The sequence below is a fragment of the Dipodomys spectabilis genome, unplaced genomic scaffold (genome assembly GCF_019054845.1).
Source record: "Dipodomys spectabilis isolate Male_0828 unplaced genomic scaffold, ASM1905484v1 ptg000289l, whole genome shotgun sequence".
NCBI classification, from domain to species: Eukaryota; Metazoa; Chordata; class Mammalia; order Rodentia; family Heteromyidae; genus Dipodomys; species Dipodomys spectabilis.
The window spans coordinates 4,995,001-5,007,043 of NW_024870966.1; the positions used below are offsets into that span (position 1 = coordinate 4,995,001).

Sequence of the window (12,043 nt, forward strand, 5' to 3'; positions counted from 1 at the left end):
GGAAGACAGCTCGGGCTGGTGATCATCTAAATAACAGAGCTTTACTTGCCCAAAATTCTGAGGCTGGGAATCTAGGGTATCAGCGAATCCAGTTTCTGAGTTGGGGAGCCCTTCCTGGCTTACCGGCCAGACTTACAAAGTGGCGGCTGTAAACATGAGTGAGGGGACTGAGGCAGGAGGGTCACAAGTTCCAGGCGAGATTGTTTCAATGCAAATGGTCCAAGATGGTGGTCATCTTAGTTCATGTTGTGTGACTGTAACAGAATGCCTGGCACTGGCTGCTTTATAAAGAAAAGAAGCTTCTTTAGCCCAGTTTATTAGGAGTTTGTTTGGAGACTGAAAGCCCAAGGCTGGGTGTGTCCACCGCTCAGGCTGTGGTGGGGCTTGGTCGCATCACCACACGGAGAGAAGCCAACAGGAAAACCACGGCAAGCAAAGGCCAGGCACAGGGCAGCTGATCTTCTAACCTGCCTCTCTCAATCCACTCCCTTCCACGTGGGGCCCATGGCACCGCCGCTAGGCTCCTCCCCTTAAAGGTCCCACCACCATGCTGCCCGCCCCGCCTCCAGCCTGAGCCCTCCAGGGACACACCCACACCATGTCCCGCCCTCCTGCTGTGTCCTCACGTGGCCTTGCCTCTGTGCCCGTGGGGCAGCTGTGCTGTCCCTTCCCTTCCGAGGCTCTGGAGGCTCTGTGGCCTCCTAGGGCCTTTTTAAATGCCAGTACTGGGGCTTGAACCAGGGTCGCAAACTCTCACTTGGCACTTAGCTTTTGCTCAAGGCTGGCTCTCTACTACCAGAACCACAGCTCAACTTGCAGCTTTTTGCTGATTAATTGGAGATAAGAGTCTCGCTGCTTTTTCTGCATGATCCTCAGCTTTCAGCCTCCTGAGTAGCTTGGATTACAGGCGTGAGCCACCACGTCCTGTAGTCTTACTTGCCTTCCTAGAGGCTCTGCCTCTAAATACAGCAACACTGGGGTTGAGGCTTGTTTCAGTGGAAGAGTCTGTCCCAGAGGCTGCATATGAAGTTTCTTCTGTGTGTGTGTGTGTGTGTGTGTGTGTGCGTGCGTGCATGTGCACGCACGCACCATTTTTGTTGTTATATTTTGTATTTGATAGGCTGTATGCAGTGTTTTTTGTTTTTAATTTTTATCAGTCATGGGGATTGATCTTGGGGCCTGGGCTTTTGTGCAGGGCTAGGGACCTACCACTTCTAGGCATAGCTCCACTTCTGACTCTTCGGTCATTGATTGGAGATAAAAGTTTCACAGACTTTCTGCCTGGGCTGGCTTTGAACTGCGATCCTCAGATCTCAGCCTCCTGAGTAGCTAGGATGACAGGTATGAGTCACCAGCACCTGGCAATCGGCAGTACTTTTACTATTGAAAGCATCCAAGCCAGAGGCTAGAAAGATTCACCAGGGATTTACTTAGTTCCCAGGGAGCTGAGGGCTGGCTGCCTGTTCTCAGATCTTAGGGTTCAGGGAGAACACAGTTGGTACCGCGCAGAGGCTGAGCGTCAGCAGCCCCGCACATCCTTGGGGCACCAAATCACTTTGGCACCTGCTGATTGATTTCAAATTGCACAAATATATACCGTTCAGAGCCACGGCCCGTGGGGGCAGCAGGAGATATATTCAGGGTGCGTTGACTTTTAATCGATACGGTGACAATATTATCTTGTTTAATTTGTACAATGGTGGTTTTAAACATCAAATCAAGCAGTTTATTATGTCAAAAAAGATGAAGGAGCACAGGAATAAAATTCTCCTGACATCACATCGGGGCGTATTTCACTCCCGTGACAGGCCATCATGATCGGGGACGATATTGTGGGCGACGTCGGCGGTGCGCAGCGGTGTGGGATGAGAGCTCTGCAGGTGCGGACGGGGAAATTCAGGTGAGTGCCTCACCGTCCCCTCGCCTTCCTCTCCTCTAGCTTCCTGGGCTGAACGATCTCGTTTTGCTCTGTTCTCTGAAACAAAGAGGGCTTTAGCGGGCTTTTCTTTCCTCATGGATGGGCATTGTAAGGATGGTCACTTGAGCCACACTTTCACTTCTGGCTTTTTTTTAAAAAAAAACCAAAATACTTTTTGGGGGGCTGGGAATGTGGCTTCATGGTACAGGGCTGGCCTAGCATGCGTGAAGCCCTAGGTTCGATTCCTGAGTACCACATACCCAGAAAGAGCTGGAAGTGCTGCTGTGGCTCAAGTGGTAGAGTACTAGCCTTGAGCAGAAAGTTCAGGGTCAGTGCCCAGGGCCTGAGTTCAAGCCTGGACTGGAAACAAAACAAAACAAAAACTCACTATTTAACTGGAGATAAAGACTCTCAGATTTGTCTGCCTGGCTGGTTTTGAGCTTCGTCCTCAGATCCGAGCCTTCTGAGTAGCTGGGATTACAGGCCTGAGCCACCAGCCGCTAGCTTGCCAGGGAACCTTCTGAGCAGGCTCTGGCTGTGGAAACAGATCCTGGTAGGTATGAGGTGCAGAAATAAAGGCTCTGTTCGAGGTGCTGCCCCCCCCCCCCGCCTTGTGGGCGGGCTGCGTCTGTCCCCTCCCTCAGGCGGTGTCGGAGCCTTCGCTGAGGCAGAGGTGCAGTGGGTGGCCTCAGCTCCTCGCTCTTTGTCCTTTCGCTCCTCGTCTGTGAGGAGCGGAGAACTTAGAAATGGCAGGTGACTGTCAGCCCCGTTCTGTGATGGGCCCTCAGGAAAAGCATGCTTTCTCGTGCTGGGTCCTCCTGGGTCTGAGCTGGCCGCCGGCAGCTGGGCGCTGGCACCGGGAGCACGTGGAGATGCCCTGTGGTGACCAGGCCTGGGTCACCGTCCTTGACAGTGCCGTAGACACCAGAGTGTGGCCATTCAGGGAAGGGGCAGTGCTGGCGATGCTGGAGAGATGTGGGTAAGACACGGGGACCCAGGCACCAGCTGTGAGGTGTCTCCTGGGTGAGGAGCACGTGCGAACACCAGGCGGGGAGGAGCGCTGTGCTTCTGGAAGTCTCCGCCCAGCTCCTTCCTGATCCTCCCAGGGGAGAAGCCCCCCCCCCCCCCAAACTCCACTGTACCTGGAACACACACCTTCTCTCTTCCCTCAAGGAGTCCCGGGTTCCAGTGCTCAGGTGTGGCCAAGGGCATGAGGGAGAGAGGCAACCCCATGCCCAGCCTCCCGGCCCAGCCGGGCCTGGCGGGGTCCACCTGCCGCTCAGACAGAAACCCCGCACGGGTGTTGTACAGGAGGTGGAGGTGATGCCTCCCGTGCTCTTCTGGAGGCCGGGCCTCCAACGCACCAGGAGCTTTTGTGTCTGGCCTATCTCCAATAAACCACTCAGAAAACCAGACATGGCACTGTGGCTCAAGTGGTAGAGCGCTAGCCCTGAGCTGAAGAGCTGAGGGACAGCGCCCAGGCCCAGAGTTCAGGCCCCATGACCGACAAAAAAAAAAAAAAAAAAGTTTTTTTTAAGGTGAAGCTGAGGAATACCGCTTGGGACACAGGCGGCTTCGGGATTGTTGGGAGAAACCACGCTGTCTTTCTTGATTAACTGCCCTCAGTTGGGGTCTTTCTGGCCCAACCAAGCCAGACAGCCCTGTGCAGAGTGCGTCTGCCTCATTGCAGGCTGGAGCCAGGGGCTGCCCAGGCCCTGCAGAAGGTCCCTTCACTGGAGGGAGGCCCACAAAGGAGCGGGGGGGGGGGGCAAAGGGGGGGCTGTGCGCACTCCCCACCACCAAGTTCCAGGTACCTGCCTGCCATTTAAAAGTGTACACGGAGCAAGGGCACAGCCTAGTGGCAGAGCACCAGCCTGCCGCGCACAGCGCTGGGCTCGAGCCCCAGCACCGCACACACTAGTGAATCAAAGGTTTAAATATCCACAGGTGGTTTACCCCTGGAGACATAGCCATCCACAGTTTGCCAGATCCTTCCAGGTATACATAAACCCACTTGGTGTGCGTGTGTGAGTGTGTGTGTCTGTGCTTGCGTGCGTGTGTGTGTGTGTGTGTGTGTGTTCCTTTTTCTTGCACACTGTTTTATGGCATGATCAATGGCATGCTGCATGTGCCTGGCACTCAACCAGCCCTCAGCTGATGACCAGGGCTGCCTGTCTGGCTCCTAGGAACTGTCACCTCTCGCCTTGGTTTGAGAGGGTGGGGCCTGGCCCCTCTTGATTTTTTTCATGTATATGTAGAGATCTACCTCCTTCATCAACCTACAGACAGAGGGACGGAAAGATCAGGACAGAGCCATGCCCGGGGGTCGAAGGGTGGGAGCACTGGGCAGAACCCGGGAGCCACGAGCTGCAGGTGGCCCCGGAGCTTGAAATACAGCTGGAACATGATGGAGGGATGAGTGGCAGACCGAGCAAGAACCAGATTGTCTCCTAGCTCAGTAGTGACTGTCTATAGTGGCTGCTGGGTGAAAACATCGGTGTTTTATGTTGATTTGCCTGTTGATGGTACTTGTCTGTGAATGGAGCTATTTGAAAACCGCTGGCCCCTGTGGCTGGTATAGTGCTGCCCTTGCACTTCCCCCTTCTCCCTGCAGATGGCACCCTCGACGCACAGAGGGGCCTGGCACTGGCAGGCTGGCCGCCAGAGGGGCAGTGTGCCGAGCCTGGCGGTGCTGGGGGCGGGGTTGGTTTGGGGAAGTTCCATATAGAGCTCCCTGTGATGTGTGGCTGGCCAAGCCAGTGGGTGCCTGGCTACATTGGAGGCCCCCTCTTCAAATGGGGAGAGCAATGGCTGGGACAGGTGTCATGATACATCACCCTGCCCACAGGTGGCCTTGGAGCTGTGGACAGAGAAATGCAGATGAGAGAAATGCATACCGTGGTTTGATAGCCCAGGTAAGGGCCTGGTGTTCTTCCCACCTGCTCTGCTCCTGACACACGTGGTACTCTGGGCATGCTGTCAGACATGGTACCGAAGGCCGGGTAGCTGCTCCCCCACACTGGCTGGTGGGGACCCCGTGACCCCCCACCCTGTCAGGTTCGGAGGGCCTGCGCCGGAGCGAGGCTGCCTCCCAGTGGGCACCTGGCCGCTGCTTTTCTCTACTGGCAGCGCTGACCCCATGGTCAGGTATGTCACAGCAGATCTGCCAGTCCAGCCTTATGTCAGGGCCAGGCCTCCTTTTCCTGTGCAAGAACAAGAAGGGGCGCGTGGCCCTGCGGGAGAGCTCCCCGCCCCCTGTGGGGTAGGAGCAGTCGCCAGCATGGCCAGGCCTTGCCTCTGTCCCTGTTTTTCTATTGCTTGTACTGGAGCTTGAACTCAGGCTTTGCTTTTCTGTTCAAGATTGATACTGTACCACCTGAGCCACACCTCCACTTCTGGTTTTGTTGGTAGCTAATTGGAGATAAAGTCTTATCCTTATTCCTGCCTAGACCAGCATCAGACCATGATCTTCAGATCTCAGCCTCCTGAGTAGCTAGGATTACAGGTGTGAATTCAGTGGAGTGTGTGTGTGTGTGTGTGTGTGAGTGTTTGTTTAGAAACATAGCCTTTTCACAATCCATCTTGTAACACTGTCACCAAAAGAAACCCTGCCGTCATCAATACTGAAGTTCTCCCTTCCCCCAGCACTAGTCTGCTTTCTGCCATGTTCTCGTTATTGTGGCAGAATTGTATAGCATACGATTAGCCGTTAAAATTATGATGTCAGTAAAGTCTGAACATATAGCTTAATGACTAACGAGACAGATGCTCCCAGTTGGGAAGCAGGACACTGGCAGCCCGCGGCCAGCCCCGTGAGCCCCTGGTGTGATCGGAGCTCCTCCTCAGGACCGGTCACTGCTGGGCTGCGCCGCGATCTGCGTGGCCAGCATCATCTGCAGCAGCTCACCCTCCTGCTGCTGCTCTTTTTCTTTTCTTTCTTTTTTCTGATATGAGGGTTTGAACCCAGGTCTGCTTGTTCTGGCTGATATTCTACCGCTTGTACCACACCTCCAGCCTAGCTTTTTGCCAGTTATTTTGGAGATGGGGGTCTCATGGACTTTTCTGCTTGGGCTGACTTCGAGCCACGGTCCTCTATATTGCCGCCTCCTGATTGCAGACAGGCATGAGCCACTGGTGCCTGGCCCTTCCGGTGTTCTTCCTGGCCTGGTTGTACCTCTCCTCATCCCTTGGAGGGGACATTTGGGAGGGTCCCAGCCAGGCCGTGGTCTTGGGGGCAGGCGTGCCCGTAGCATTGCTGGATCATGGGTTGCAGGTTCAATGGTTCACCTTGATGGTGACACCAGAGAGGTCACTCTTACCAAGGTGGGACCAGTCCCTGTGTCGCTCATGTCCCGGTCACCACTTAGCCATTCTGTAGGGGGATCCTGCTGTTCCCAGCTAACAGCCTTGCCGGGGAGGTCTCGGCCTTGTCTGTACCTGGAAGGCCAGGCTACCTGGACTTGGGCCTCGTTTGGAGCTCCAAGGACCCTGGGAGGCTGGGATGGCCTCAGGTCACAGAGGTGCCGTGGTCAGTGGGGCCTGTGGGTGCGGGAGGTTTAGTGGGGCCCAGGACAGAGCCTCCCCCTGCCCGCCCATCCTGGCCTCCTCAGAATGGAGCTGTGAGTGCCCCCTCAGCAGCTGAGTGTTTCTGCCTTCTGATTGGCTGGTGAGGTGAGCATTCCTGCCCTCTGATTGGCTGGTATGGTGAATTACTATGGAGTTACGACAGTGGCACTTCCTGGTACCTGATCTCGTGGTTGTACTTGGTCCCTAACCAAGGTCCGGGACAAGTAGGGCAAGGTTTTCAAGTCTGGACTAGCAGTGGGGGGTGGGGCTTTGCCCCCCACGGAGACACCTTTGGGGCCGCTGGGGGAGGCTGCAGGTTGTTGGTGTCTAGCTAGCCACGGGGCCCCAGAGAGAGCTGGGGAGGTGGCTTCAGCATGAGACCATGAGGCCTGGAGCTTGGCCCACCAGGGAGGACCTGTGGAGGCAGCTTCCAGCCCTGAGAGCTGGGGGGCCCAGGCGAGGCGCCGTGGAGTGGTTAGATGGGGCCGGGGGAAGGGTCAGCTGAGCCTCCCATCCCACCAGCCTTGCTGGAACATTCCATGAGTCGCTCAACTAACATCCAAGCGTGCGCTGTAGGCCCGCGGCTCTTCTGGCGCTCCGCCCTGCACCAGCGAGGGGCGGGAGGAGCCTCGCGAGGCATCTGCCCGGTGCAGTGCTGTCACCTGTGCCCTCGGCCCCTCCTCCGCCTGGCCGCCGCACCCTGAGCACGCCCCGGGGGGACCCGCCTCGCGTGGGAGCCGGGGCTCGTGGGCCACGCAGCCCCTCACTCCCGGCCTCGCCCCCCGCACACACAGCGCCCCGAGCTCAGCTCCCTCAGAGCTGGACTCACACAAGGCCTGGCTCTGGGGTCTCCGACCCTGGGCGCCGCAGGGTGGCCCGTTTGACCCCATGTCCCCACCTGAGGGTCTCCTGGGGCCGAAACAGGTGACAGCTCGGAAGGCTGCATTGTGGTGGTGTCTGCCGGCAGGGTGGGAATGCTGGGCACAGCGGGGCACTCCAGCCGGGCCGCCTGCCAAGAAGAAAGGCGATGCCGCACCAGGGGCTGCGGGGCCTGGGCTGGCCACCTCCCTGGAATGTTCTCTGCCCCAACATGAACCTTGGCTACGAGGCTCTGTGGGATTCCCCTTCCCCCAGCCCTCCCAGGCCTGAGCCCCGCTGCTGCGCCACGGCTGGGAACACGGCCCATGATGCTGGGGCGAGCCTCAGGGGCAGGGTGCACCCCCAAATCTGTCCTTACTGCTGCTCTTTTCCAGCACCCCCAAGAACAAGGGTGTCACCGCATGGGACAGACTCGAGTGGGGACTGGAAGTTTCTAAAGCCCTGGGAGCCGCGGGGCCGTGCATGGCGCACCCCTGTGGGGAAGAGAGTGAAAGAGGGACCCACACAGGGAAACTGAGGCCCAGTTGGCAAATGGCCGAGCCACTGGGACGTACCACCACACCCTTGAGGTCAGAACCTCAAGTCTGTGTGTGTGTGTGTGTGTGCGCGCGCGTGCGCGCACACGCTCAGTAGAGCTTGAACTCAGGACCTGAGTGCTGTTCCTTAGCTTTTTTTTCTTTTTTGGATCAGTCATGGGGCTTGAACTCAGGACCTAGGTGCTGTCCCTCAGCTCTTCAGCTCAAGGCTAGCGTTCTACCACTTGAGCCACAGCGCCACTTCTGGCCTTATCTGTTTATGTGGTGCTGAGGAATTGAACCCAGGGCCTCATGCATGCAAGGCAAGCACTCTACCGCTGAGCCACCTTCCCAGCCCCTGTCCCTTAGCTTTTTCACTCGAGCCATAGCCCCACTTTTAGCCTTTTAGAAGTTAATGAGAGTCTTACAGATTTGCCTGCCTGAACTGGCTTCAAATTGTGATCCTCAGATCTCAGCCTCCTGAGTAGCTAGATTACAGGCATGAGCCACCCATGCTAGGCTCGGGTTCCACCTCTCAATACTGTCAACTTGTGGCAAGAAGTTTCACCGTGGGTTTTGCAGGGGTCGCTCAAGCCACAGCAGACCCTACTGTCCCTATCACATATATCTCCTGAGCACTTAACAGTGGCCTGGCCCTGTGGTGGCAGGGAGAAGGATGGGCTGATGGCATGCAGGTAGAATGCAGCAGGGGTGCTGAGGGCTCCCTGTCAGTCAGCAGTGCAGCATGCTTTTGACGCATGCCCACTGGGACCCTCCCTGGAGTCTGCCTCTTCCCACAGGTGCACGTTGTGTGCAAGGGCCTGTGTCACGTTTTACCATCCAGAGGCAGACAGAGCTCTGGCCCCGGCCGTCAGCTTCTGCCTGTTCATTTGCTCCCTGTCTGTAAAGTTCCAGACAGGACCTTGCTTCACCTCGAACGAAAATGTGCCCACAGAGATGTGTCAGAGTTGCCCCAAATAGAACGGGCTGCCTGGACAGGTGCAAGTCCCCACCCCTGGAGCCCACCCCAGAGGCTGGCGGGCCTCCTGCTGGGGAAACCCCTCCCCCCCGCACTGGAACTAAGTAAAGGCTCAGAGTCAGCCTCTGTACTGACACCTGCTGGCCGCTGTGTGCGGTTCCCCTCGGGTCCCATGACAGCCCTGGCCCTGATCGCCACTGAAAGGTGGGGAGATGGATTCCCAAGTCCCAGAGGAGACCTTAAGTCACCTCCCATTTGCAGACACAGCAGACAAGCCCCGACAGGCAGGGCCATAAGCGTTGGGCTGCTCTAGCTGACAGGGCTGAGTCTACCCAACTGCCACCCACCGGCTCCTCTGGTCCTGGCTGTCCACTGCTCCCGAGGCGAGGAGCTCGGCTCCAGGGGTGAGCCGAGGAGCACCGGTGTCTGCTGGTGATGGGAGAACACCCATGTGTTCTGGGTGTCCCTGGGTCCTGGGGTGTCTCCACCCCATGCTGCGTGACTTGACAAACAGCAGCTCCCTGCTGCAGCCCGAGCCCCCCCTCACTGGACACAGGCCCCCCCACGGGGGAGAGTCCCGCCCAGCCGCTCGCCCCCTCCTCTGTGGGGGTCACTCTAGGGGCTCAGGGTAGGGCTCCACTCTCGGGTCAGGGGACTCATTTCTGTGGCTTTGGAAGGAAGGAGGGGTGTCCGCTACACCTTCCGGGGCTACGTGAGGATGGGGCTTCATTTTGGTGTCTGGCGAGGACCCCAGCTGCCCCTGTGGGACAAGTGGATGACAACCCCAAGGCACCCGTCCAAGGGCGGAGGGTGGTTGGCAGTGTGCCCCCGGTGTCCTCCAGCTGCACAGGGGTGATCCAGGTGGCTGAGTCCAGGCTCACCTGGCAGAAGGCTAGCCCACACCAGCCAGCCTGGCCGGGCCATCTGAGAATACACCTCTGACGTGGAGGGCATTGCCGAGCGGGGTCGGCTCCTCCAGGACTCACCTGCCCTCTGCCTTCTGCACGGTTCCCTGCGGTCCCTCGTCTCCTCTCCCCTCGTTGGCCTGCATCTCCAGCTGGGCTTGGCTGCCTCTTGTGGGATCTCTAGACCACTTTCCTTTCCCTCATGCTGCCTCCTGCTCGCCCCACTAGAGGGTGCTGTGCACCAGGTCCAGGGAGCAGCTGGCTGCCCCAGTACTGCGGTGGGCACACAGGTCAGACTCCAGGGGGCGCTCACGAGCACTCACAGCCACATCCCCATATCCCCAGTGCTGGACCAGCCTGGGTCCAACTTTGGGATCTGGCTTTCCCTTAGTTTTTAGTCTCCCATATCTGACTCGTACTGGGCAGAACAGGGGCAGCTGGCTGGTCAGAGCGCTCAAGGCCGGGTGGGTTACAGATGAAGTGAGCCCGCAATGAGCACCGATCACCTCCATCCCTGTGTCTGCTAGTTCAGATCTCTCCTGGTCTTGACTCGGGAGAAAATACTCTGTGCGCAGGCGCCTCATCCCACGGGAATGCTCAGTCCTTCAGGGAACTGAGAAGACAATAGTGAGACTTCTGGACCTGGGCCCCTAATTCATCGAGAGCAGCTCTTTTGTCTCTTCCCAGTTCCTGGAAAGATGGCTGCGGGGTGGGGGAAGGGAGGAAGGGGGAGATTCAGGAAGTAGTGATCTGCCCGGTTACAGAGGGGGAGACAGGCCAGCAGGCTGGGGTGGGGACTGCTGCCTCCTTCCCCCCCCCCCCCCCCCCAGCTCCAGCCACACCACAGTCAAATGAGCGTGGGCCTGTCTTTTGGCTTGTTCCAGAATGTTCCACCCAGGGGCCTTGTGGCTCCCAGGGAAACAGTTTCTGGAGGCCTGGCAGGATCTAGGCAGTGTGGAGAAGGCAGTCCTTGTTTAGTTCTGGCAGGACAGAAGCTGGGAGAAGAAGGGGTTAACTTACTTGGAAGCCTCTGCTGAAGAGGAAGCTTCAGTGTTTCCATGTGAAATAGTTTAAAATAAACTCAGTCCCTCGGAGGCCAACCCAGACGGCTCTCACTGGGGCAGATCGGGGCTGGGCCTGTGTCCTGGCTCCTGCAGGCCCGGGAGAGCCCCCCACTCCTGCCGTGAGCAGGTGGACACCACCCCTACTCTGCATCCCAAAGTAGAATCTCCTTGAGGGGGTCCGTGAGCTGGGGTGCCCAGGGGCATACAGGGCCAGGGGCTACAGGGCTTGAGGGAATGGGGGATACCTCTTGGAAGAGACCCCTAAAGGCAAGAAGCCAGATGGGCCCCCAGTTGGCAGAAGACCTCTGAGAACCTGAACTATTTAAAAGAAATCCCAGCCGCCGCCACCGAGGCCCAGGAGGTGTGGATGGGAGGGCGGGTTTAAACAATGGCTCTTGGCAGGCTATAGGCCGCTGAGGGGAGGGACAGTGCCCAGCCAGGGGCTGCCACAGGGACTGTGGCGCTGTCTCTACCAGGTGGCTCTAGTAATAACATAGCCATCTTTCTAGAAGAATCTGCTCCTCACAATGTGCCAGGAAATGTGCGAGCATTTTTTTTTCTCTTTTTATACAACAATCCTAAGGTAAATATAGTTGCCTCTGGGATTTAAGTAAAGAATTTGAGCATTGGCTCTAGGCAGTAACAACCTAACAAGCCCTGGACTCCAAGTAACTCTACAGCTCCTGCTTGCAGCTCCTGCTCTGTTATTCTGACTCAGTTTCCCTGCCAGTTCCAGGCCTCCTGGCTTCCATGTGAGGTCCTGGGACCCCATTGCCTTGAGGTGCCCTGGTATCGGGGTGCCCTGTGAGACGCTGAGTGTGCTGGGGCCCTGTGTGGTAGCCCCGGGGCTGGAGGCTCCAGGTGGCAGCATGAATTGGGGCTTAGAGAGCAGGCAGCGTCCAGACTCAGCCTGGAGCCAATTGTACAACAGGGAGGGGCTACATCAGCCCCCTGGAAGGCTGAGTGGTGTCTCCTTGGCCTCACTGCCAGGTCCAGAGCCTTCTGTGCACACCATGATCCAGAAGCTTCCTGATGCCCTCCACCCCCCCGCCAAGAGATGGCATCTAAAGAGAAGGCCCCCACCCCCGCCCCAGGCCATGGGGACACCCCGCCCCCCACAGCCTCAATCTGTTCATTAGAGAGGCTAGCCAAGGATAGAAGGCCTGCCTATGAGTAGCCCATCTTGTAGAAAGCAGCTCAGAGGCAGAGGGCTTGTC

The 12,043-nt window shown here is 57.7% G+C and overlaps 1 protein-coding gene across 2 annotated transcripts in view; it reads left to right on the top strand.

The window, feature by feature from the left end:
• LOC122126837 (phospholysine phosphohistidine inorganic pyrophosphate phosphatase) overlaps nucleotides 1-12,043 on the top strand; it is a 65,279-nt gene that overhangs the window by 29,631 nt on the left and 23,605 nt on the right. Inside the window, exons 6-7 of one of the 2 annotated variants that reach the window (XM_042701375.1) lie at nucleotides 1,809-1,900; nucleotides 4,767-4,833. In XM_042701375.1, coding sequence (XP_042557309.1) covers nucleotides 1,809-1,900; nucleotides 4,767-4,833 — 159 coding nt within the window. The remainder of the gene's footprint in view (nucleotides 1-1,808; nucleotides 1,901-4,766; nucleotides 4,834-12,043) is intronic. The other variant, XM_042701374.1, reaches the window with a different exon arrangement.